Below are 27,293 nucleotides of genomic sequence, written 5' to 3' on the forward strand. Positions count from 1 at the left end.
AGCCCCCAAATATGGGACCCCTCGGAGCAAGCCCTGCTTACTCAGAAAACAGTGACCTCGCTTCTCCACAGACTCTGGACCCACCTCTCTGGGGAGCCTGGCGGAAGCTGGACTGTTCAATCTCCTGCATCTCGGCCAGGAGATCATCCATCTTAAAGGTCTGAGGGGCACGGGACACAAGTGGTGCATTCGGATCCTGCAGGAATTCAGCCACCAACTGTCAGAAGAGATGGTAGGGTTGGGGATATAGCTCAGCAGCACCGTGCCTGCCTTGCAAATGCAAGGTCCTGAGTTCAATCCCCGGTACCAAAAAAAAAAAAAAGAGATGGTGAAAGAAACCCTCAAGGTCAGGAGCCCCCCAAAAGTAACAGGGCCCACTAGGCGGGAATACGGCTGTCAGATACAAGGAAAGGGAAATAGAAACTGGAGAAAGACAAAGAAATACAGATTTTTCTTTCTGCAGATTTATAAATACCAAGAGTTTTTTTTAAATACCAGCAGGAAAAACTCATTTGGTCAGGAGGGTCCAAAGACTGAAATACTAGTTAACTAAGTTTAATGGGTAAAAAAAACCAAAATCACAATAAGCAAGAGAAAAATGGGACAGAAAGAGAGTGCTATATGTACCTCATCTTCAGAGGCTGCTCCCAAAGGCTTGGAGACCTTAAAAAAAAGAAGACAAAAAAAAAAAAAGAAGACAATACGGAGTGATGAGACCACAGACAAACAAATCACACATGGGAGTCAAATTCCAGCTGTACCATTTACCTGACCTTTGGCAAGTCACCACCCTTCCCTAAGCCTCAATGTTTTCATCTGTAAAGTAAGGCCCTTCATCGATGTAAAGATAGATGCACAGTGCTCAGCAGTGTTACTAGGAGGCAACCACTACTGCCAGCAACACAACAGACAGCAGTGACCGCACGTGTGCAAGGCCCCGTCCCAGCCACCTCGCGCGCACTCACGGTCTCAGAGGCAGGGGCTCCCGGGGGCCAGGGCCCAGGCCGCAGTCCCTCCTGCCGAAGGGCCTTGTCCTGGGTGAAGTGGCCGGCCAGCTTCATGAGGGGGTTGGCACCCCCACATTCGCCCTCCACCAGCTCCCGCATTGCCATGGCGACCACCTGCTCTCCGACGAGCACAGGATTGGCACTGACGTCCCGAAGCCAGACCTTCCGCAGCCAACAACTCGGCCGCTACCTGGGGAGGCGCGCAGACGACGGTCCCACGAGGGCCCGCCCGCCGGCCAAGGCCCTCCGCCCGCCGCCTCGCGGGGCCGCCCCACCGAGGGCCTGCACCCCAGGGGAAGCCGAGGGCCGCCGTGCCCACCGGCGGGCACCCGGCGGGGCAAGGGCAGCGCGAGCGCCGCGACCGAGCCGGGCCGCCGGGCCTCCGCGCCTCCACCGCCCCGGCCCCTCCCCCGCTAGGCCCGTCCGGCCCGGCTCCCGACCGCCCCATCGCCGAGGCCCGCGCCGCCCGAGAGCCCGCCGCAAGGTCAGAGGAGGCCGAGCGCCCCGAGCCCCTGTCCTGCGCTCACCGTCGCGCGCCTCCGCTTGACCCACCTGGGTACCCAGCGCCGGGGGCGGGGCAGGGGGCGGGGCAGGGCCTGAGGGGGCGGTGACCGGCGCGCGCAGGCCCAGGCCGCGGAAGCTCCGTGGGGGGCGGGGCCTCCGGCGGCTTCGGCGACTACGCGACGGGAGGAGCCGCGAGGTTTAAAGGGGCAGAGCTCCTTAAAGGGGGCGTCTCTGAGGGTTGACGGCGCTCTGAAGGGACTTCGGACTCTGGAGAATAAAGCAAAGACGGGCTTCTGGGATTTGGGGGGAAGCCAACGATGCGGAATTCTGAGCTAGAACATTCTAGCTCATCTCTGGGGCGCACTGCGACCGAAGAGTGTTCCCTGCCCTTTGTGGGCCTCAGTTTCCCTACTAAATCCCGCTCTGATTGACCTTCCCAAGCTCAGATAAGAGAAAGGTCCTAACGCAAGGTTTTCTGGGGCTCAACTCTGGCCTTCTCCAGCTTTCCAGGCCTGCCCCTTCCAGCGTGCCCCTGTAGGGCGGTGTCCCGGTTCCATGGAGACCGATCTGCTCCCGGCTCCTCTGCCGCTCTGCGCTGGGGGAAGTAGCGCTGGATGATGACCAGTTCCGGAGACGAAAACCGGGTCCGACGCAGCCCGAGACGCAGATGGTAATGTAGGACCGTGGGCCTTACCAAACGCTCCGAGGAGCTGACTACAGCGAAGATCACCCAGGAGGGAACACACCGGACAAGTTGTAAAACAGACCTTTATTAGTCTGGCCAGACGGCACTCTCCAAGCTCCAAGCTTAGAGAGGCGCCCGGCTCAGAGCCTGAGGTCCTTTTATAGGAGATGTTAGAGGGAAGTTGGCAAGCAGAAACACAGAAGTGGAGGAGAGGGATAAAACAGACCTTTTACAGATTGTTTTTAAGATAGCATATTCAGATATGGAGTTGGGCAAGCATGACGGAACACTACGCACACAACAGACCTTCCTGGCACAATAACAAGCACATCCCTGGAACTCTATGTCTACCTGGTGATCCGTAACAGAAGCAGACAAGTTGGGGCCCTATTACAAAATGGAGTAACTGTTGTTCAGTCTCACATTCCCCACTGATTTTTCCTGTGGCTGTGTAATCTTATACAGCATTATCTTGGTATTCTTGTCTCCATCTTCGCTCTTCCTTGTCTAGCTCACTTAAAGGATGATATTTGGCCTGTTGATTCAGAATCATTAGGCGAACGGATCCTATCCGGGTCCTTACCTAGGCCATAAGCTTATTAATAATGCATGGGCCAAAAGTCAAAGCTAGTAACAAGATTAACGGGGGTCCAGCAAGGGCAGAAACAAGGGTAGTCATCCAGGAAGACCAGTTAAACATTGACTGGAACCATCCCTCCTGTTTTATCAATCTATTATAATTTTCTTGTATATGTTTATTTACAGTGGCCAGGGTTTCTCTTATTATTCCAGATTTATTAGCATAATAGCAACATTGCTCTCCTAGGGCTGCACATAGCCCTCCCTCTTTCATAAACCCGAGGTCAAGTCCTCGGCAGTTTTGAAGGACCATCTCAGCCAGAGGATCAACCTGTTTTTCCAAATGAGACACTGACTCGGTAAGTAGACCTAAGTCTATTTTTACCTGTTGGGCAAGGGTCTTGAAATTAGAGTCTTGCAGTCCTATTGAGGTCACGCCCAGAGCCACTGATCCCTAAATGCCTGCTGCAGTTAACACAGGGATCAGTGCTGGGTGGCGCTTCTCTCGGGTGTGTGCTCTCTTAGCTAGGTATTCCCAGCCCTGGTCTTCTCCAAATATAGTGACTTGGGGTAAAATATGGACCATTATACATACCTCAAGTTCCTGATTGAGGACTGTCATGGATAAACAGGGAGTTATACCATTTGTACACGCCCACCATGCATTGTTTCCAGCTTTTAAATATTTTTCATTACTGATGGTGGGTGTCTGATAAGAACATATACTGTCCAGATAAGAAGATGTAACACTTGGATTTTTAACACATAACCCTTTTCCTTTTATATCCCCAATTGACAACCTCACTTGTTTCCAATCACACTCATCCTGGTCCGCTTCCAAGAAGGTGCCGTTTACTGCCAACCCTACATAATACGGGGGATGTGGACTAAAACACAGCCAACACCCTTGAGTAAGATTGGAGCTAGACTCATTTAACAGGGTGTACATGGCATCCAGGGATTTTAGGTATGGTTGGATCGGAGATTCGGGAGCAGCTAATGACACATTATAGGTTCCTTTTGCCTTTTTTTTTCTTGGGGGCCAGAGACCCTATAGATGTTGCGTACCGGTTTAGGCAGTACTATTACTGGGCTACACTGGATGAGGAGGTCAGTCATAGGGTCCTTTCCTCCCACATAGAGTGCCACCATCCAGGATTTGCCTTTTTCCCAATCTTTATATGGATTCTGCCGTTGTTTTAAGGTTAGCTTGATGGGATTATATTTTCCTTTGGAACATGAACCACTTGGTGTTTGTTGTTCCAAGGCCAGATACGCATCATCATTTTTCCACGGGGCAATAGATTCGCAACCCCAATGATGACAGTGGTTTCCTGGTCCCCCATCGCACCTTTTATTTTTTCCTATGGGGCAGGCATAAATATCTATGTCTTGGAGGTTTTTTTCCAACTTATAATTTGTTCCACACCTCCTTCCGTGGCCCTCTTTACCCATCTTTCCGGATGAAACTTTACCCTTTGAACCAGCCCCCCCACCACTAATGATTGGAAGCCCCAGAGCACACAGGTCTATAATAAAATGGGGCTGTCTATCAGTAGTAATGGTGGCAATGTAAGCTCCCATTAAGGCATTTTTTAGGGACGAAGTCCAGTTCTGGGGAGTGTGGCTGGACAGCACCAGCTGGCATCCAGATCCCCCTTCCATCAGGGCTGGTAAGAACAGTAGCCCCAAGAACCCCCATATTGTCCAAACTAGTCTTTGATCAGTCTTATCTTGAGGGGGTCCTTCGTGTTCCGGTCAGTCTGCCATGTTGACGTCGCTTCCTCTGGGGGTGCCGCCTTTAAATGGCTGCGGTGGATCCAGGCAGAGTGTCCAGCTACCTTCACTTCACCAGGACGACGGGAAATGGTCCCTTCCAGCGGGGTTCAAGGGTCTTGGAGTCAAACCTTCAAATGAAAAACAAATTCCCTGGCTTATAGGATAAGGGTTGCAAAGGTTTTTCACTGGGACCAGGTATAGTTTTTCTCAGCTTATCATGTAGCTCTGATTGAAGCTGATGGACTGCTTTTAGGGACTTAAGTAGTTGGAGGTGGGAAAGTTTTTCCTTTAACTCCAAGTCAACCAGAGGGACAATCAGGGAAGATCGCCCATAAATGATCTGGTAGGGTGACAGATTTAGGGCCGGCTTAGGGGTACACCGGGTATGAAGGAGGGCAAAGGGGAGAAGCTCTACCCAACCTTGTTCAGTCTCCAGACATAATTTAGTTAGTACCTCTTTTAAGGTTCGATTTGCTCCTTCTACTTGTCCTGAACCCTGAGGCCTATAGGGACAATGCAAATTCCATTTTATCCCTAAAGCTTTACTGATGAATCAAGATATTTTAGCCTTAAAGGCTGGGCCATTGTCGGACCCCAGGGCTAAGGGCAAGCCAAAATGAGGAATTATTTCTGTCAAGAGCCTTTTGATGGTTACCTCAGCTGTCTCTCTCTTAGTAGGAAAGGCTTCTATCCATCCTGAAAAAGTATCTATAAAGACTGATAAGTACTTGTGCCCATACATGCCAGGTTTCATTTTGGTAAAATCCAATTCCCAGTGTTCTCCTGCAGTTAATCCTCTATGTCAGACCCCAGGGGGTCTGGTCACCTGGTTTGCGTTTACCTTGATACAGGTGGGGCATCGTCTCACTAGGTCTTCGGCCTTTTGTGCCATTCTCTTGCTGACGAAATGGGGTCGCAGAGCGGCCATCATTCTTTTCTCGCCAAGGTGGGTGAACCCATGCAGTTCTTGTAGCAGTGTGTCTGCTACAGCGGCTGGGAGCACCACTTTTCCATCCTCAGTCATCCACCATCCATGTTTACCTTGGGTCCACCACTTTTTGGTCATTTCCACTGTTTCTTCATCTGTGTACTCTGGTTTCTCTGGCAGCACTGATGTGGGGAGCAGAACCATCTTTCCCCACTGATTTTTGGGCAGCCTGGTTTGCTGCCAGATCAGCTGCATTATTACCAGTCACCTTGGGGCTAGCCCCCTTTTGATGCCCATGGACATGGATGATAGCAACCTCTTGGGGCAGCCAAATGGCTTGTAACAATGTCAGTATCTCAGTTTTATTTTTAATTGTCTTTCCTTCAGAGGTCAGTAGCCCTCGGTTTTGATAAATCTCCCCGTGCACATGGGCAGTGGCAAAAACATAACGGCTGTCAGTGAAAATATTTATCCTTTTACCTTTACCTAGTTCTAGAGCCTTGATCAGAGCAATCAACTCAGCCTTTTGTGCTGATGTCCTTTGGGGCAGCCCTTGCTCCCATTCCACCTGTTGGTCCTGGTTGACCACCACCGCCCCAGCATATCCCACGCCATCACACACGAAGCTGCACCCGTCAGTATAGAATGTGACCTCCACCTGAGGGAGGGCCTGGTCCATTAAATCCGGATGCCCTCCTCATAAATTTTCAAGAGTCTCAAGGCAATCATGGATGGGCATCTGTTCATCGGACTCTGGAAGTAAAGTAGCCGGGTTGAGGCTAGCGGTGGTGGCAAACTTGATGCCCAGCTGCTCCAATCAGCTTCTCAGGTTAGAGCAGCTTCTGCTGCTATAATCCTCAGACAGGTGGGCCACCCTCGGGCCACTGGGTCTAGCTTTTTTGAGAGGTATGCCACCGGCCGCTTCCATGGTCCCAAAGGCCGAGTTATCACTCCCTTAGCTACCCTGTTCTTCTCTGCTATATACAGAGTGAAGGGCTTGGTTATATCTGGCAATGCCAGGGTTGGTGCAGATCCAAGCATAGTTTTAAGCAGTTGGAAAGCCTGCTGGCAAGCCTCAGTCCATTCGAGGGGCGTATCTCCCCCCACGGTGGCTTCGTGCAGGGGTTTGGCAATTTCAGCAAAACCAGCGATCCAAATTCTGCAATACCCGATCACCCATAGGAATTCACGCACCTGTTTCTTTGAGCTTGGTTCTGGAATCTGAAGAATTGCTGATACCTGTGATTCTGCCAGCCTCCTCTTCCCTTCCTCAAGAATATAGCCCAAGTAGGTTACCTTGGTCTGGCAAAGCTGAGCTTTTTTCCAGGACACCCAATATCCCAGGTCTTGGAGAATTTCCAGGAGGCCCTTGGTGGCTGCAAGACGTTCTTCATTGGTTGAAGTTGTCACTAGGAGGTCATCTACATATTGAAGAATAGCTGCATGGGGAAAAGCTCTCCTTACCTCTCGTAAATCTTTGCTGAGAGCTTCCCCAAACAGAGTGGGAGAGTTCTTGAATCTCTGTGGCAGCTGGGTCCATGTCTGCTGTCCAGTAGTCCCAGTGTCTGGGTCTGTCCATTTGAAGGCAAAGAGGGGTTGACTCACGGGTGCCAGAGGTATGCTGAAAAATGCATCTTTGAGGTCTAGTACTGAATACCACACATGGGCAGGAGGGATGAGACTCAGCAGAGTATAGGGGTTTGGTACTGTTGGGTGGATGGTCTCCACCCAGCTGTTCACCTCCCACAAATCCTGTACTGGTCTGAAGTCTGAAGTGCCAGGCTTCCTTACAGGAAGCAGGGGTGTATTCCAGGCTGACCGGCAAGGGACCAAGATGCCAGCCTCTCGGAGTTGGTGGATGTGCTTAGAGATTCCCACCTTGGCCTCCAGCCGGAGGGGGTATTGTCACACACAGACGGGGGCACCAGAGGCCAGCAACTGGACCACCACCGGGGCATGGTGGTTGGCCAGCCCAAGTGGATTGGTTTCAGCCCATACCCTGGGAAACTTTTTCTGAAGGTAGTCCCATTTTTGTTCGGGGGGCTCTGTGCCCTCCTTTAGCAATCTAAATTCATCTTCTAGGGGAACTGTCACCATAATGGCAGAGGGTGGTTTAAGCTCAAAGGTCCCTCTTTTCAGGCTCAAAGGAAATAATAGCCCCCAACTTTCATAGCAAGTCTCTTCCCAGCAACAGGTACGGGCACTCAGGGATAACTAAGAAGGAATGGGAGATGGTGCCTTTTCCTAGATTCACAGTCCATCTAGTGGTCCAAGGGTAGGAGGCCACTTTCCCAGTGGCTCCAGTAATGGAGGTTTTTGAGGAAGTGAGGGGTCCAAAGGAGGGTCTTCAAGACAGAGTGGGCCGCACCAGTGTCCACAAGGAACTGAACATCTGTTCCCCCTATCTCCAAAGTCACTATAGGCTTACTAGGGTTGAGCGGCCATGAGCCTTGGCCCTGTCAATCTTCTTCATCTACTAAGAGGATTCCACCTTTTTCCTTTTGGGCCTCCTTTTTTTTTCTTTTTAGCTTTTCACAGTCCTTCTTAAAATGGCCCTTTTCCTTACAATAGGCACATTGATCTTTCCCTAATAGGGGTCAAATCCTTCCCTTATTTTTGAGTCTTTTTTTCTGGACAAATCCTCCATCAGCCAAGGCGGCTATGATCGCTTTTCCCAGCCTCTTGTCCGTCCTCTTTGCCGGAGGATCTCTATTGTTAAACCCCTTCATGGCTACACTCATCAACTTTTCTCTATTCTCTCCCTCAAATCCTTCTAGTCTTTGCAACTTCTTTCTAATGTCTGGGGCCGACTGAGTAACAAATGCCAAATTTATTGCCTGACAATTTGCAGGGGTGTCTGGATCGATTGGAGTATACGTACGGTATGCTTCCAACAGACGCTCCAAAAAGGCAGAAGGGGATTCCTCTGGTCCTTGAAGGACCTCGCTTACCTTGCTCAAATTGGTAGGCTTCCAAGCGGCCCCCCTCAGGCCAGCCAGGAGATGCTGACGATAGTTCTGGAGAGCTTCTCTTCTGCCCAAGGTATTAGTTTGCCAGCGGGGTCGGGTGGACGGGAGTTGTGCTTCAATACAGGCCCACTGTTGCTCATCTAGGGGGCCCTCTGCTCCGCCTAGTACCGACCTTACAGCTTGGCCCCGGATCCTTTCCCTCTCCTCTGAGGTAAAAAGGGCCTGGAGGAGTTGTTGGCAATCATCCCAAGTAGGATCATGGGTATGGAAAATAGACTCTAGAAGAGATATTAGGGCTTGGGGCTTCTCTGAGAAAGGAGGATTTTGATATTTCCAATTATATAAGTCACTGGTAGTGAAAGGAATATAAACATAGTGACCTTGTTCTGTCTCCCGAAGGGGAAGAGAGGGGCTGAACTAGTTTCCCCAGTGGGGACCTTGCAAGGTCCATACGGAGCCCCAGCTCATGTGTGGGGGGGGGGAGTCACAGAGTCCGGGGACTGGGGCCCCTCAGGGAGAGGAGGATAGAGAGGAGTAGGAGCCGAAGGTTGAACAGACGGAGAAAGGGAAGGATTGCAGGATCTAGAGTGGGAGCCATCTGAGGGGGTGGAGGATTCCATATAGGGCAGAGGCCCTCCTAAGGGATCCAGGGGGTCAGGTTCCTTCGAGAGAACTGGCTTAGGAGCCCGGGGCTTAAGTTCCCAGGGCCCTTTCGGGCAGCGACTAAAATGCGAGTGTCTGTTTGGAGGGAACAGCGCTGCAGCCAAGCCAGAGGTTTCTCACAAGCCTGAACCCAGATGTCTATGTAGGGAAATTGGTCTGGGTGGCCAGGGTGACCGGTGACTTTGCCCCAAACTGCCCAGCATACACGGGTCAAAATGCCCTTCAGCTGGCCATCCCACCCTGAAGGCTGGCCATTCCAGTTGGCACAGGGAGTGGAGTTTTCCATGAGAAAATTTCACCCCATATTCATCTTCTTGTTCTGGAGAAAAAGCCAATTTAAAATTAGTGAGAAAGCAGTCAAGCCGAGTGGACCCGGTAGAACAGGTTCCTCCCATTACTCTGCTCCTGATAAGGATTGGGAAAAAAATGTAAAATCAGACACACAACAGACACAACACTAACGTACAAAAGACAAGACAAACGGGCACCCCGACAAAATGAAACTAAATCTTCCCTTGTTCCTCGTCAGGAACCTCGGGGTCAGGGGAGGCTTCCTGGCCGGTCAGCCACCTCACTCCTGACTTAACAAACGGTTGCAACCAGCCAAAAGCTTACCTCCGGAGGTTTTCTGAGGTCTGTGCCTGAGAGTCTCCTGCTGGATCCCGCCACGGAGTCTCAGCCGAACCAGGGGTTCCTACCCGGGGATCTCGCTGGGGCCTCCAGAATGTAAGACCATGGGCCTTACCAAACACTCCGAGGAGCTGACTACAGCGAAGATCACCCAGGAGGGAACACACCGGACAAGTTGTAAAACAGACCTTTATTAGTCTGGCCAGACAGCACTCTCCAAGCTCCAAGCTTAGAGAGGTGCCCGGCTCAGAGCCTGAGGTCCTTTTATAGGAGATGTTAGAGGGAAGTTGGCAAGCAGAAACACAGAAGTGGAGGAGAGGGATAAAACAGACCTTTTACAGATTGTTTTTAAGATAACATATTCAGATATGGAGTTGGGCAAGCATGACGGAACACTACGCACACAACAGACCTTCCTGGCACAATAACAAGCACATCCCTGGAACTCTATGTCTACCTGGTGATCCGTAACAGAAGCAGACAAGTTGGGGCCCTATTACAAAATGGAGTAACTGTTGTTCAGTCTCACAGTAACGTGCGGGGAAGGTGCACGGAGAGCCACACCGGCCCCTCCTTCCTGCTTCCCCACTGGGTCAAGGTCACAGTGACCTTATTCACACTGCCTGGCACAGAGGCGAGGGACAGAGTATTTTAATCAAAGAGTAGGAGCCCAAGCCTCAGGCTCCACCATCTGCTAGAGAACTTCCTCGGGGGGTCAAACCTCAAGGTCACTGGGAAATAAGCCCTGGCCCCTCGGTATCTAACTGGGGTCCAAAACCAAAGGAGCTCTGGTGCAGGTGAACTAGGATGGGCAGTGCCAGACAGGTAGAGAAGTTAAGGTGTCGCAGCGCAGGGTGCAGGAGAGGAGGCTGTGGACAGCAGGGGCCATGCTGGGGCAAGCTTGTTTCCCGGTCATCTTGCGAATTTCCTATGGACCCTCGGGGATCCTACAGGGGTGTGGCTGAATACATTCATCCCTGAGGATGGCAAAGAAAAACAGGTTGTGGAACATTGGTGCTTTTCCTTACCTTTTCACCATCTCTCAGAAGCCCTGATCTCTCTCCCCTCTTTCTCCTGGAGATCACGAATTTCAGCCTTTGCATGTCCCCTGTTCCCATTGTAAGGAGAATGCCTAGAACCTAGTAAACTAAACCATACTGCGGAAGGAGGGATGCTCTCTGGAATTTGCATACTTTAAGAAAGAAGATCCCTGGAGAAAGCAATGTTTAACTGAAACCATGTGATATGATAAAATGTTAAGGCAAGAAGAGAACATTTCCAAGTATTACTCCACAGCAACTGATTACCACTGATTCCATGCCCAGCTGTTGGGAGAATGGTAATAATAACCGGTGTTTATGAAATGCTTATTAAAATGCAGGTGTTGCACTAAACACTTTGTGTGTGTTAGTACTTTTAATCTTCACAGCACCCCTATGAAATAGATATTAATAATTCATTACAGATAATAAGACATGCCCAAAATCACACATCTCAGCAAGTCAAAATTCAATCCAGGTAGAACTCCAGATGCCAGCCCCTTATACAACACTGCCTCTCAGTCTTGGAGAAGTCTGGCTTATAAACCCGAGAAAGCCACCCCCTACCCTACTCCCCACTACTGGGGATTGAACCCAGGGCCTTCATACTGAGCTACATCCTCAGGCCCTTTTTTTATTTTTATTTTGAGACGAGGGTCTCACTAAACTGTTAAGTTGTCCAGGTTAGGCTCAAACTTTCGATCCTCTGCCTCAGCCCCCAAGCTCTGGGATTTACAGGCATGTTCTTCACTAGGCCTAACTGACCCTAGAGAGCTTTGATCTAGGCCAAAGAATTCTGCAGAGAACCTACTCCATCATTCCATAGGTGCTGACTAACAGAGTTATGTGGGTAATATTTAGCTTACTAAAATGCTAGATTGGAAATCCTAGATTTTGTTTGAATCCAGGTTCTTATTCTAGCCATAAAAGTAATTTTATAAAAATAAAAATTTTGTTTCAATATTTGATTAATTCAATTTTAACAACTTTTTTCCCTTTTTTTTTTCTTCTTTTCTTTTCTTGAGCTGGGGTCTCACTAAACTATGTTGACTTTGCTGACCTCAAACTCAAATCCTCCAGCCTCACCTCCCAAGTAGCTGGGATTACAGGGGTGTACCACCACACTTGGCGTAATTCAAGTTTAAGAGGTTAAATTCCTCCAAGTGTATTATGCTTACTATGCACAAAGTATTTTAGGCACTTTTCAAATGTTGATTTATGTAATTCTTAAAATAACTCTTAATAATAAAAATTATTATTCCCCTTATACAGATGAGGAAATTGAGACACAAGTGAAGGAACTTGCTCAGGGTTTGACTAATGAATACAGAGCTTTGACTCGAATCTTAGTGAGCATCATAAAACTTTGTCCATTAAGGTCAGCAGTACATACACGGCCCTGCAGTCTGTACAGACGGCTCAGCTACTCTATTGTGCTGTTGTATCGTGACAGCAGCCATGGAATGAACATGGCTGTGTTCCAGTACAACTTTTTTTGTTATTTTTGTGTTTGCTTTTAAAGGAGGAAACATTTATTTGGCTTATATGTTTTTAGTTATTTGGTTTTGGTTTTGAGACAGGGTGACTGACCTTGCACTCTGTAGGCAAGGCTGGCCTCAAACTAAATTAATAATTCTTGCTGTTAAACTTGTTCCTCCTCACTTTCCAAATTCACCCAATGGCATTACTGATCACCTTACCATACTTCAGTCTCACTCATCTCTAATGTCTCTGTATCTCCAATCCCATACACTCAGAGGTCAGGATGTCCTACTGGGTTCTTGTTTGAAATCACTGTCACTTCTCCTTTCACATGGCTGCCTCCCTAATCAAGACCCTTATGCAGCTCATATCTGAACTAATCTTTGAGTAGCTATCTTCCTCTGGCCTACTTTCCTCAGCCTCCCAAGTGTTGAGATTACAGGTGTGCACCACCATGCCCAACTCAACAAATTTCTAAAAGTCCTAAGCTCTAAAATCTATGATGTTAGGTGATGGCTGTCATGTCATGAGTAGCATCACATGCCCTGTATAAAAGCCAGTGTCACTGTCCATTTTATCTCAAAAATCCAAGGATATTTTAAGCAATTAGAAAACAATCCCATGTAAAAATGGGCAAAACACCTGAATAAGCCAAAGAAGATACACAAATGGCACATCTCACCAAAGAAATAGGTGGCAAATAGATAAATGAAAATATGCTCAACATCATGTGTCAATAAGGAATTGCAAATTACAACAACAGGGCTGGGGATTTAGCTCAGTGGCTCCACACCTACCACGCAAGCTCAAGGTCCTGAGTTCGATCCCCGGTACCTAGATAAATAAAATTAGGACAACAGTGAAATACCACTCCATACCTATTAGAATGTTCAATAAAACTTTGACAACACCAAATACTGGCAAGGATGTGGATCACCAGGAACTCTCATCCATTGCTCGTGGAATGCAAGAATGGTGTAGCCACTTTGGAAGACAGTGCAGCAGTTCCCTACAGAACTAAACATTATCTTACTGTACAATCCAGCAGTCATGCCCCTTGGAACTTAACCAAGAGAGTTGAAAACATATCCATGCAAACTGCTCCATAGATGTATTCATAATTACCAAAATCTGAAAGCAACCAAAATGTCCTTCAGTAGATGAATGGCTACACTGTGTTTCATCCATCCATAACTGAGGTTTTAACACTGAAAAAAGAAATGAGCTGTCGAGCTGTATAAAGACATGGAGAAACCTTAAGCACATTTAGTAAGTGAAAGAAGCCAATCTGAAAAACATACATACTATTGATTCCAAATATCTGACATGCTGGAAAAGGCAGAGTTACAGAGATAGTAAACACATAACTCGGTGCCAAGCAGTGCAAGCAAGGAGGAGGGATGAACAGGCAGCATGGAGTATCTTTAGGGTGGTGAAACCACTGTACGATTCTGTAATGTGGATGCATGTCACATCCGTCAAAACCATAATGGGTGTCTCACTGAGAGTGAAGCCAAGTGAGAACTACAGGCCCCCCTGATAATACCGTGTGAGTGTGGGTTCAGCAAGTGGGACAAATGCCACTCTGGTGAGAGATGCTGAGAGCAGAGGCTGGAGCTGGGGCAGAAAGTCTAATGGAACTCTCTGTGCAAATTTTCTCTGATCGTAAAACTTCTCTTTAAAAAATATTTTTTTAAATAAATAGGAAGTATTGAGCCAGGTGTGGTGGCACACACCTGTAATCCCAGCATTCAGAAGGCTGAGGCAGGAGGGTCACTGCGAGTTTGAGGCCAGCCTAGGCTACATAGTGAGTTCAGGGCCAGCCTGAACTACAAAAGGAGACCCTGCCTCAAAAATCAAAAAAAAAAAAAAAATAGGAAGTATTATGGGACGTCTTCAAAGAAAAGTATAGTGCATTTCCTTTTGGCTATTGCTGAAGTATTTAGCCACCTCATCTGGCCAGTACCCTTCCTCCTGCACCATTTCCCTCCTGTTGGGTAGATAGCACATCACCACTGGCCGCACACAGCCTGCCCGCCACAGACCCTGGCTGATGACAGTGCTGGGAAGATTTGTGTCTTAGATAGCAACTGTTGGCACCCACTAAAAATTCCCTGCAGGCATCAGAATCCCTGACTGGAAATTATACTACAGAGCTACCATGATAAAAAACAGCATGGTACCAGCAAAAAAAACAGACCTGAGGACCAAGAGAACAGACTAGAAGAGGCAAAAACAACACCAAACTCACTTAGCCATCTTAGTGATACTGGAAAAACTGGCTTTCTACATCCCAAAGACTAAAATGAGACCCATGTCTCACCATGCACTAAACTAAAGTCAAAATGGATCAAAGATCTAAATATTAAAACAGAAACACTGCTGGAAGAGAGAATAGGCAGAACTCTTGAGGATATAGGGGTAGGCAACAACTCCATGAACAAAACCCAAACTGCACAGCAATAGTGCAAAGAATCAACTGGGATCTCATCCTATTAAAAAGTTTTGCACCTCAAAAGAAATCACCAAAAGAGTGAATAGACAACCCACAGAATGGGAAAAAATTTTTATCCAGTAGTCCCTCAAATAAAGGACTAATATCTAGAACATACAAAGAGTTGAAAAAATCAGACCACTCCCAAATTTAAAGACCCAATTCAAAAATGGGCCTCTGAAATGAACAGACACTTCTCAGATGAAGAAGTAGAAATGGCAAACAAATATATGAAAAAATGTTCAACATCACAGGTCATTTGAGAGATGCAAATGAAAACAATGCTGAGATTCCACGTCACTCCAGAAAGAATGGCTGCTATCAAGAAATCAACCAACAACAAATGCTGGCAGGGTTATGGGGAGAAAGGAACCCTTCTCCACTGTTGGTGGGAGTGCAGACTGGTACAACCACTGTGGAAATCAGTATGGAGATTTCTCAAAAAAATTAGGATTAGAGGTCCCATTTGACCCAGCTATTCCCCTGCTGGGTATTTTCCCAGAAGAATTAAAAACATCATGGGACATGGAGGTGCATGCCTGCAATCCCAGCACTCAGGAGGCTGAGGCAGGAGGATTGCCACAAGTTCAAGGTCAGCCTGGGCTACATAGTGAGTTCAAGGCCAGCCTGAACTACATAGTAAGACCCTGCCTCAAAAAAACAACAACAAAAAGAATGAAAAACATCATACCACAATATATGTGCATCCATGTTTATAGTGACATAGTTTATAATAGCTAAGTCTTGGAAACAGCCCAAATACCCATCAACCGATGAATGGATAAAAAAAGATGTGGTTAAAAAAAATAGAAAAGATGTGGTTTTTTCATATAATGGAGCACTACTCTGCCATAAACCAGGATAACTTGAGACATTTATAGCTAAATGGATGCAACTTGAAACTATACTCTTAAATTGGACTCATATGAGGGAATATTGCATTGTCTCTCTGGTGTGAGAATCTGAAAGGATAAGAAGACCAAAATGCATAATAGATAATATGAAATAGGAAGAAACTGTTCAAAAGGAAAGGGAGCTGGGGATTTAGCCCAGTGGTTCCTCAAAAGCAACAGGTCCCAAGTTCGATCCCTGGTACCAAGAAAAAAGGAAAGGGAAACTGTGAAAGGGGGAAACAAACTTTTGTAAATAAGGGGGGAGGGAAGGGAATTGGGAAAAAAAGAAGAATCAAGATATATCATATACAAGTACAAACTCCCTTTGATGAATGTGGTTGTTATGTATATTTAAATTGTACCAAGAAATTAGTTTTTTTTAAACTCCCTGCAAAAAGTGTGGGTAGCATCCATAGATAGTATATCATGATATAGTCATATAACTTCTTGTTATAATTCTAAGCAGAGTCCAAGAACATGAGTGTCATGATTTAGATCTAAAGTGTCCCCCAAAAGTCTCACATGTTCAGAGCTGATGGGCTTTGAAGAACTTGATGGATCATTAGTGCCATAGTCTCATCAGTGGATTAGCACATTGGTGAGTTCATAATGGAGTAAACTGTTAGGAGGTGGCACCTTATTGAGGAAGTAGGTCACTGAGGGCTTCATTTTGAAGGGCACCTCTTTTCTCAGGCTCTTCCTCTGTGCTCCACATCCTATCCACCATGAGGCAAAGTGCTTTCCTCCACCACGCCCTTCTGCCGTAACATTTCTGCATTGGAACCAGCCAACCATGGACTGAGACCCCTGAAACCATGAGCCAAAATAAACATTTCCTCCTTTAAGTCACTCATGTCAGGTATTTTAATCTCAGCACCAGAAATGTGACTAATACAATGGACCTTCTTTCTCCTCATATTCTTATTCTTGGGTGTAGATGCCCTCTTCTGCTGAAGTTGTGTTTGTTTGGTTGGTTGGTTGGTTGGTTGGTTGGTTGGTTGGTTTGTTGAGACAGAGTCTCACTATGTAGCCCAGGCTGGCCTTGAAACCACAGCAATCCTCCTGCCTTAGCCACCTGAGTGCTAGGATTACAGGCATGTGCCACTACGCCCCCACTCTGCTGAAGTATTTTCGAAAGGGTGATGATAACTGAAACTACAATAGGAATAACTAACATTTGGGGATGGTTCTTTGTCCCAGGCATCCTGCTGAACACTTTATGTGCACTATCAAGTATTCTTTAATTTTTTTTAATTAGTAGTACATGTTCGCAGTTCATGCAGTTTACAGTCATCTTGGAGAGTGGTTAATGTTCATACCACAGTTTGTTTCTTTTTTTTTTAATCACCTTCCCTCCCCCTACCTGCCTCTATTATCTTTTTGATAATGTGTTGTATTCTATTTGCTAATATCTTGTTGAGAATTTTTGCATCTGTGATCATTAAGGAGATTGGTCTATAGTTTTCTTTTATGGTTGGGTCTTTATCTGGTTATCAGATCAAGGTAACGTGGCTTCCATAAATGAGTTTGGGAGCACTCCATGCCTTTCAATTTCTTTGAAGACCTTGAAGAGTATTGGTGATATAACATCCTTAAAGACTTTGTTGAATTCAGCAGAGAACCCATCAGGCCCTGGGCTTTTTTTATTTGGAAAATTCATTATTACTGAGTCAATTTCATTGGGTTGTTAAGCAAATTTAAATCTTCTTGGGTTAGTTTTGGTAGTTTGTATGTGTCTAGGAATCTGTCCATTTCTTCAAACTTTACTAATTGTTGGAATATAATTTTGAAGTAGTTACTAATTATCTTCTGGACTTGAACAGTGTCTGTTGTATTCAATTGAATTTTTCATTTCTAATTGAATTGACGTGAGGGGGTTTTTTCCACTTTCTCTTGGTAAGTCTGGTTAGGCAGCTTATCTATTTTATCTATTCTTTCAAAGCCAGCTCTTCAATTTGCTGATTTTTTTTTAAGTCTCAATTTTATTGCTATCTGCTCTCATCTTTCTAATTTCCCTCCTTAATTTTGGTTTGGGGCTGGTTTGTTGTTGGTTTTCATGTATCTTAAGATTTCTCATAAGGCTGTTTGAGCTTGCTCTGTTTTCCTAGTGTGAGCACTGACTGTGATAAATTTTCCTCATAGAACTGCTTTGATAGTGTCCCAGAGCTTTTGACAAGTTGTACCGTCATTGTCATTAACTTCAGAAATTTTTTATTTCTTCTGTGACCCATTTGTTGTTAGGAGTATATTGTTAATTTTCCAGGAGTTTTTGCCTTTTCTGAGATTTCTTCTGCCTTACTTTCCATTTTCACTGCAGTGTTCTGATGATAGGCATGAGGTAATTTCTATTCTTTTATATTTACTTAAGCAGGCTTTGTAGACTGGTATGTGATCTATTTTGGAAAAAGTACCATGTGCTGCTGAAAAGAATGTATACTCTGTTATAGAGGGTTGGAATACTCTATATACCCATTAAATCCATATGTTCAAGGGTGTGGTTCAGCTCTGAAAAGTTTAAAGTGGTTTTTTTGTCTAGTTGATCTCTTTGCCAAAGTGAGGTGTTAAAATCCCCTACTATGATTGTATTAGTGTTTATTTGATCTTTTAATTCAGCAATTTTTGTTTTGTTTTTTTACTATTTGGTGTACATACATTTATCAATGTTATCATTTCTTGTTGGATTGTTCCCTTAACTAGTATGTAGTGACCTTCTAATCAGTTTTAATTTGAAGTTTACCATGTCTGATATTAGAATTGCTACCTCAGCTTGTTTTCAGGGTCCTGGTGTGTGAAATGTTGTTTTCTATCCTTTAATTTTTAGTCTATGAGTATCTTTTTTCATTAGATGAGTTTCTTGAATGCAAAAGATTGTTGGTTCTGGTTTTGGATCCAGTCTCCCAGTCTGTTTCATTTAATGGAGAGTTGAGGCCATTAACATTGAGAGATATCACTGAGATGTGTTGGTTATTTATAATCATTGCCTTCTTTATCTGTTGGTGTATCCTGTGTTGTTTCTTTTCCGGATGTTTGTGTTGCAGTTTATCCGTTGACCTCACTAGTTTCCTCTGCATTTTTAGCTGTGTCCAACTCATTGTTCCTGTTGAAAATATTCTTAAGTATTTTCTCTAGAGCTGGTTTAGCACTCATATCTTCTGAGCTGGTCTTTTTCATAGAAATACCTTATTTCTCCATCTACTTTGGAGGATAGCTTTGCTGGATAAGTTAATCTAGGTTGGAAGTTATTTGCTCTTAGGGCTTGAAATACTTCACTCCAAGGTCTTCTGGCCTTTAGAATTTGTGTTGAGGAGCCTGCTGTGATTCTAATTGGTTTACCTTTATATGTGATTTTTTTGTTTTTCTCTGGCTGCTTTTTAAAGTCTGGGTTTTTTGCTGAATAGCTGGTAATTTAATGAAGATGTGCCTTAGTGAACTTCTTTTTTATCATAATTGTTTTGTGTTCTGTAAGAATCACTTGCTTGTATTTTAAACTTCTTTCTTATATTTGGGACATTTTCTTCCATGATTTCTTTAAGTATGTTAGTGAATTCATCATTTCATAGTTCTCTCTAGAACCTATCTTTGTTTTTGTTTTGGTACCAGGAATTGAACTCAGGACCTCCAGCTTCCCAGGCAGATGCTGTGCCACTGAGCTACATCCCCAGCCCTAGAGTCTATCTTCTAGTTTTTTTCTAACTCTGATTAGCATTAGATTGGTCTTCTTGTTGTTATCTATAGGCTGCTAAATAATCTTCTCTTGTTCTCTTATTTTCTTTTTGGCTTCTTTGAGCTCTTTATCATAATTCATTATTTTATCTTCAATGTCAGACACTGTCTTCACATCAGTTGTTTCTGCAATGTATGTATTCTATACAGTTTTTTAATCTCAGGTATTTCTGTCTGACATCTTTTCAAGAATTCCATATCCTTCCTGAATCTGTCATTCAAATTTTGAATTGTTTTGGTTTGATTGTCCAGATTTTTACCTATTTCCCTGAAATTCACCGTGGGCATATTGAGTGAAATTGCTGTGAATGTTTGGTTCATATCCTCTTTGAATTCATCTGTTTTCTTCATCCTGTCCATGAAAGTTTCATAGATTTCTGCTACCTGGTACTTGTTTTTTTCTCCTTTTATGAACCCTTCACTCCCCCATGGGAGAGTTGGGGGGCGGGGCGGTCAGAGATCTTCTATTTCCTTGCTTCTCCATTCTCCTAAGTACAGCTGTATATATATTTTTATTATATGTGGCCCCTCTTTTTTTTAGAGGACTACTGCAGTTTGGGGACTAGAGAAGTGAAGAGAGTTTGTTGCTTATATGGAGATTTTAGTAGAATGTTGCCTCCCTGTGAATAATTTTCAGCTTTGTATGTCCAGTGCTAGTATTTGCTCCCCCTGTTATTTACTTTAAATGATTTTGACTCTGTCTCTATGTTTTTCCAAAAGAATTACTTCTGGTTATAGCAGCATCCACAGATTCAATCTTACAACGCTTCTATATGATAGTCATTGCAGTTACACCACATTCCTCCCGCTCTTTGTCTATTCTCTATGCACATTTGACTGTTCATTCTTTATGTTTGCTCTGCAATGCAGTAGATGTAGCGGGGTGAGGAGAATAGGAGGTGGTTGGATGAAAAGGATTAGACCCTAATGGGGAGGTTTGGATGGCAGGAATAGTGGTTAGATGAGAAGATGAAGTGGGGGCGTCTGATTTTGTTGGAGTACTTTTAGTTGAATTGAAGAGTTAGTATCAAGTGTTTTCAGAGGATATTTTGTGGGGGCAAGGGTGAGATACTGGAGAAAGAGGGGTTACTTTGTGATTGAGGAAAGCTATGTCATTTTCAGATTTGCTGATGAGGAGGATCAAGGAATAATACTGCAGAAGTTAGCAGTGAGTGTGAGGGAGCTAAGTATGGGGAATTTACAAACTTGGGGGGAGGAGTTTGTGTGTTTGGAAAAAGAATAAAGAAATATGTTAATAATATTGTCTGGGGTGAAGGGGGCACAGGTAATCGGTGAAAAAATAAGAACTAAGATACATCATGCACAGGTACAAACACCCAATGATAAATGTAAATGTATACCTAAAATGTATCAATAAATATATATAAAATAATAATAATAATGTCTGAGGGTTTGAGGTGAAGAAACTAGATAGAGATCTGAGATGAAAGAACCTAGACCCCCATTAAATCAGAGCCAATGAAAGAATATATACACAAAAGTAACAACCTAATAAACACAGGAAACCATAGAAGAACATAACATGACCCCACATTATTAAACAAATCAAGAAACATACAAAAACTTAAACCTATAAAATGTCCAATGGGAACACAGATTAAATATTCCAATCAGACATCATATTGCGATTCCCAAGTAGCTTCTTTGCCAGAGTGCTCAAACCCCAGTACCTCCTCTGACCCCTCCACTGCAATACTGAAGTTAACTCCTACTCAGGACTTCTGTCTTCCAGGCTGCGGGCATTCTTGCAGAATCTCATCGATCCCAAGTTATTAGGTTAAGAATTCTTGCTGTCCCTCTCCCTGGGTGTGATGGTGGATTTGACAGGTTCACAGGCATGAAATTGTCCACTCAAGATTATTACCATGCAGTCAAATCAGCTACAGCAGTAACAGGCTAATTCTATCAGGGCTAGTGGAGAAATAACATACCATGAGACTCCCTTTAGCCTAGAGAAGAAATCCACAGTTATAGTATAGATATCATAACAACCCAAGTTGACCCACAGTTAATGTGCACTAAATGCAATGGCTGTGTCTCCTCTTAATGGTGAAAAACAGCATTCAACAGTAATTTTATAGAATCAGTCATCTAAAGCCGAGGGGCTTAGGAAAATGCCAGGCAATGCCAGAGGGGAGAAGATAAGAGAAAAAAGAAAAACATTGTTTAAAGATCTCTGCTCTGTGGTATGGGAAGGAGGAAACAGGAAGGGGGCAAACGATCTTAATGATGGTAAGGATATGTTATATATTTAGAAGGAGATAACAGAGAAAAGTGGTAGTGAGAAATGATGATGGGAAAAGATATGATGACTAAGTATTACAGAAAAACTTAAAAGGAGGCAAATAAAAAGGGAGAGAGGAAAGAATAGAAAAATTGAGAATGAATAAGACAAAAGGGAAAGGAGTCAGGTGAAGAGCTACGGATAAAACTAGGAGGGATATAAAGGGACAAGGGAGAATTCCTTCTCCTCTATAATATATTGGGAGAAAAAAGGCAAGAGAAAGTGAAGCACACTTACCTAGACATGCTCATAAAAGAGAAATGATGGAATAAAATGAAATGGAGCAAAATGTACAGAAAGAGGAAAACAGCAAAGAATTACAAAGTAAAACATAGAAAATAATACAGTATAATAAAAGAAAGCTTTCTATTATTTTGGACGTGTGGCTCGTTTTCTCAGCCTAGGCTTAAGGAGCAGAGCTCAGCCCGGGTCACGTCTCTGTTCGCGCTGGCAGTCTGAGGAGGCGTCCACCCCAGAGCGGTGCTGGTTGTAGGGATCCGCTCACAGTGAGAGCCAACACAGCACCGACGTGAGCTTCCAGTGCTGCGTCACTGCGGCTGAACCTGGCCTGCGATCCGATCCGTAAAAGCCAGTCTGTGTTCACCATCGCAGCTCTCAGAGAGACCCTCGGAGTCTGCTCTCCAGCTGCCGGCTGTCTCCCTCAACTGTCTTTCCCTCATCCACCCTCAGAACTTGGCAGTGTTCAAGCAGCGAATGGGCTGCTCTGGGACCCGGGTTCACACGCTCAGCCCTGCCCTACAATGGCGTCCCCGGCAGCTCTTGCTCCGTGAGTGTACCAGCGGCCACTGTACTGAGGTCACTCACAGCTGTTGGTTATGGAAGGCCTCTCTGGAGGCAGTGTCTGTGTTTTCCTTGCTGGTTCCAATTGCAGGTGACTCTTTTGGTCCCGATGCAGTTCTCAGATTCTCTGTGAGGAAAAATGTTGTTAGTTTCACTGTGCCTCCCAGCTGGATGCTGGCCAGCAGCTGTCTTTAGCACTGTGTGGTCTCTCCTCTGAGATGTGATCTATTTCTTTTCTCTTTTTTTTGGTACTGGCGATCGAACTCAGGTCCTATGCACTTGCACAGCAGGTGGTGAAACCACTGAGCTAAACTACTGAGCCAATGAGATGTATTTCTTCTGTATCACTCAATCCTATTTTCTTCTCCTCTGTCAGTTCCCTCATGGTTCCCAGGTAACCTCTACTCACTTCAGTTCCTCTCCAAGCTGTTGTCTCCCAGACTCTAGACACTTTGTCCCAGAGAAGCTGAGTTGCCGGCACTCACTGCTCCACCATTTTGGGACTCCTCAAGTATTCTTCTCAATAACTTTTAGCTTGTGTAACAAGCAGGAGACAAGCAGGATTGCCTGTGAATTATTCAGGAGCTCCTTCTAGGCCTCTTAGCAACAAGCTAGCCTGGTAAGGCAGCAAGAGGATCACTCTCTTCAGCAAGGGCCACTCCAGAACTCAACTTCCCAAGCCAATGGCTTTCCAACCTCTCCTCCAATTTAGGGATGTTATGACTGATCTCACCATATCCTGAGGTCTCTACGTGCTGGGTGTCTTCCTTTCCCAGATATTGCTATAAATATTTCACACCAAACGTGTCAGTGACCTGAGCCACAAGGCTACTCCCACCTGCTTAATAAAAATCAGAACAGCAAGAAAAGGGAAGCCAGGCATGGTGGAACAAGCCTGTAATCTCAGTACTCTAGGAGGCTGAGGAAGGAGGGTTCCAAGTTTGAGCCCAGCCTGAGCAACTTAGCAACTATCTCAAAATTTAAAAGCCCTGAGGATGTAGCTCAGTGAGAAAGCCCTGGGTTCAATCCCCAGTACAAAAAAGAAGAAGAGGGGCCGGGGATTTAGCTCAGTGGTTTTGCCACCTGCTGCACAAGCGCAAGGACCCGACTTCGATCCCCAGTACCAAAAACAAAAAAAAAAAAACAAGAAGAAGAGTGCCTGTACATAACTTCCTCCAAGATGCCAAGAGGACTAGGTCCTATTCATTTGCTAACCCTTCATCCCACAGCAAGTCACCCCCTAAAGTTTGCCCAGAGGTCTTTCCAAGAAAGAATGTAAGCTCCAAGATAGCAGGCACTTCAGCCTTCTCAGGGCTGGATCTCAATCTGTGCCTGACACATACCGGTAGTAATAGTTTTAATACTTTTAGGTGTGGTTAATTTAACAGATCAGAAGATGATTGCCATTGAAAAGATAGTTTGTTGTTCAGTGCCCAAAAAGGAGGCCAGTGCCCTGGGAGGCTACACCAGGGTAAACAGGCTTAGGATTGGCTAGTTTGGGTAGACTCGGTGGGTGCTGAGCTAGGAGCTGTCCTTAACTGTCTGTCCCTGGCCTGGGGATGTTGAGCCAGGTGCATCGTGGGTAGAAGCCCAGTGATGTAGATGGCTGAAGGTGTGGACTCCAGATGAGTTGGTTTGCATTTGAAAAGCTCCAACTTGCAAATGCGTCTTGTGCTGTCTGTAGCAATGAGCTGGCCATGACGGGCAATCCCCAGGGTCAGCAGGGCTCCAGATGTCAAAACATCAGAGTGTGAAAAATGAAAGACCTAGTAATACAGGTAGTCAATTAATAAGCATGGAAGGAAAGAGTCTATGACTGTCAGGTTTGAACGGCAATAATTACGCTCCGCATCCGGAGAACTAAAGCACAGAAGATAGAGATCAAGTTCAAAGTTCAGACTTGTTTTCCTTAAACCTAAGTAGAGAACATGGTTTTAGTTTCGGGAACAACAGGCTTGCTAGTGCGATTCCAGTTCTAAGTCTAGTCCTCAGCGCAGCTTTCTTGATGGAGTCCTGGGGTCCAGAGAGCTGACGCGCCCCTCCCGAGGGGCTGCCACTGCACTATACAGCCAAGAAGGGAAGAAAGTTCTCTTTTTTCACAGATTTGTTGTAAAAAGAAATGGAGAACCTTAGAATGCAGAATTGCTAAGTGAAAGCAGCCAGCCTGAAAAGGCCATGCTGTGTGGATCCAGCTACAGGACAATCTGCAAAAGGCGAATCTGTGGAGGGAGTCAAAATACCTGTGGTTGCCAGGGGCTCAAGAGGAAAAGAAACCAGCTCTCCAAAGCGAATTTGGGCCAAGTAAAAGCAGGAGAAAAGGGACACCTCACGGCGCGAGTGTGGACTACCGTGAAAGAACTCGGTAGCTCCAACCTCAAGCCCCCTGTCCTCTGTATTTCCCGCCCTGAGGCTGGTGACAGGCCTACCCATCCTGTCAAAAGCCTGTTGAGTTCTCACGAGAAGGCCGCGTGCAGGGCTTTGGGAACTGTTCTGCGCATGTATCCTGAGTTTTCTACGCACAGGTCACGCCTACTTTCCCAGCCAGCCTGGCCTCTGGGCTAAAGGTTAAGTGGTTCCCACAGCGTTGTTATGGCAAATAAGCTGTGAAGCTGTGATGGTGGATTATGTATTTGCTAAAACGCATAAAATGTGCGACACAGAGGTCTCTAATGTAAACTGAGGGCTTTGGGTGATGAGTCAGTGTTGGTTCATCAAATATAGCAAAGGTACCCGGCTAAAGCAAGATGTTAATAAAGAGCGAAGTGGCGGAGGGGAGGCTAGACGTGAACTCCCCCCTTTCTGTTCATTTTTCAGTAAACCTAAAACTGTGCTAAAAAATTAAGTGTACAAGGGCTGGGGATTTCGCTCAGTAGCACCGCGCCTGCCTCTCAAGCATAAAGTCCTGAGTTCCATTCCCGCTACCAAAAACTTAGTTAAGCCAGACCTGGTGGTGCATGTAATCCCAGCACTCTGGGAGGCTGAAGCAGGAGGATCACAAGTTCAAGCCCAGCCTGGGCAACTTAGCAACTTAGTGAGACCTGGCCTAAAAATGAAAAAATATAAAATAGGGATATAGCTTAGTACAAAGGCCCCAGGTTCAATTCCCAGTACTGCCAAAAAAGAAAAGAAAGTCTAGCTGAGAGGGCAGAAAGGGTAGGATATTTACATGAAAAGTAAGAAATAATAAGGAGGAAATAAATACAGAAACTGTAAGGTTTTTTTTTAGAATTGTGAACCTACTTAGTATTGTCCCAGGTTAAGTTCCCTAATGTTATGGCTTGTGTCTAGCTGTCCCCCCAAAGCCTCATGCAGACATAGGTAGGGCTCTTCAGAGGTGGCTGGATCTAGGATGTGTGATTACTAAATTAGTCTACTGATCGATTTGGCATAGTTCTGGCTGTGGATCATGGGAAGACCCACCCTGGGTGTGGGTGTTACCACCCAAAGGATAGGTAGCCTGGAAAGGATAAAAGAAATAAGAGAGCTGCTGCTGCTCCTGATGATGATGATGATGATGATGCTTCACTGCTTGCTGCCTTCCTGCCTTCTGCATTCTGCCTGCCGTGGACTGTTTCTCCTCTGCCATGGCACCCTGTTTTGGAGTCAGCCAACTATGAACTGAAACCTGTACAAATTGTAAGCTACAATAAACCTTTCCTCCTTTAACTTGGGTGTTGGGAATTTTGTCTTAGTAATAAGAAAAGTAACTAAGACACCTGGAAAGTAGACTCAAGCAAAACTTTCATGTACAGAGTTGATTGGAGAGTGCTTCAGCATCAACATCTGCCAGAGAACAAAGAAAGAAGGGCTGGGCAAAGAGAGAAATCAGTCTCTAGCCAAAGGTTGTGGTGAAAGGCAGCATTCACATGACCTGCATTTAGGTCATAGGTCACCAGCCCGTGAAGTGTCACAGGAAGAATATTATACAACCCCCAGAAATTCTGGAATTAGAGCTGGATGTAGTTCCTGGCTAGGATTTGGAGGTGTACCTGAGAGAGTACACTATAAGGGTTCTCTATGTGGGAAACAGGGTGAAGTAAATACTTTGTGACCAGAGAATGAACTATTGCCAAGACTGCCATCTAATTACTGAGCCCCACCCCTTCACCTCATGGACACCCAGCTAAACTACGTTTCCCAACCTATCTGCTGTTAAGGTGGCCACATGACTGAGAATTAGCCATGGAACATTAGAATAGGAAGTCTCCCTTCCAGGTCTGGTTTGTGAAATCTACCAGGTGCCATCATCCTCTGACCCTGGCCCTTTCCAGTCTAATACAACCATCCATGCAGTGACCTTGGAAACCTTATTTTGAAAATGGCAGAGGCACCACATGGGTTTCCAATTCAAAAGTGATTATCCCAAGCAAAATAGTGTTCCCACAATCCAGGACAAAACTATGCAATCTAGACTCACATTTTCTCAGGAACACAAGCTCTCTTCTGAAACTTTTGGGGCCAAGTACATTTTGGTATACAGAATTTCATGGATTTGGGTAAGGTAATACAGTATATGTATTCCATCCTAGTCTATGTTAATTACATTTCTCCCCAAAGAAGTTTGGATCAGCACCCTAGAATTGATGTTTCGTGGCACAATCTATAAATAGTTACTCTGAGATGAATTCTAAATGCAGCCTCAGGAAAGTCTATAAATTGTCCCAGGAATAGTTCAGGGAAGGTGTTGCTACAAATGAATTTTGGGCCCCCCAAAAAATCCATTTAAGTGTTTATTAGGTGTTTATTTACAACATTTTTGGATTTTAGAGCTTCGTGGATTTCAGAATTTCAGGTATAACTGTGTAGCCAGA

The 27,293-nt window shown here is 45.2% G+C and overlaps 2 protein-coding genes and 1 long non-coding RNA gene across 13 annotated transcripts in view; 1 reads left to right on the forward strand and 2 right to left on the reverse strand.

The window, feature by feature from the left end:
* Positions 1-1,652, reverse strand: part of Pex5 (peroxisomal biogenesis factor 5) — a 54,137-nt gene extending 52,485 nt beyond the window's left edge. For 10 of the 11 annotated variants that reach the window (XR_015452178.1, XR_015452177.1, XR_015452172.1 and 7 more), the window contains exons 1-4: positions 1,535-1,652; positions 966-1,197; positions 628-663; positions 85-217 (exon numbers count right to left, since the gene is read on the reverse strand). Coding sequence is in view for 2 of the 11 variants with exons in the window: in XM_004869491.4 (XP_004869548.1) it covers positions 85-217; positions 628-663; positions 966-1,112 (316 nt within the window). In the remaining 9 variants the exon portion in view is untranslated. The remainder of the gene's footprint in view (positions 1-84; positions 218-627; positions 664-965; positions 1,198-1,534) is intronic. The other variant, XR_015452176.1, reaches the window with a different exon arrangement.
* Positions 1,653-2,261: 609 nt separating this feature from the next.
* Clstn3 (calsyntenin 3) overlaps positions 2,262-27,293 on the reverse strand; it is a 61,885-nt gene continuing 36,853 nt past the window's right edge. Inside the window, exon 19 of the mRNA XM_021248021.2 lies at positions 2,262-4,682. The gene's annotated coding sequence lies outside the window, so the exon portion shown is untranslated. The remainder of the gene's footprint in view (positions 4,683-27,293) is intronic.
* Positions 2,955-26,148, forward strand: LOC110346623 (uncharacterized). The gene is made up of 2 exons (XR_002390781.2): positions 2,955-3,134; positions 9,644-26,148. It is a non-coding gene; the product is annotated as an uncharacterized LOC110346623 (long non-coding RNA).

This window comes from Heterocephalus glaber, unplaced genomic scaffold (genome assembly GCF_053883595.1).
Source record: "Heterocephalus glaber isolate CG9 unplaced genomic scaffold, H.glaber_assembly_v1.0 deba00001444, whole genome shotgun sequence".
Lineage (NCBI taxonomy): Eukaryota > Metazoa > Chordata > Mammalia > Rodentia > Bathyergidae > Heterocephalus > Heterocephalus glaber.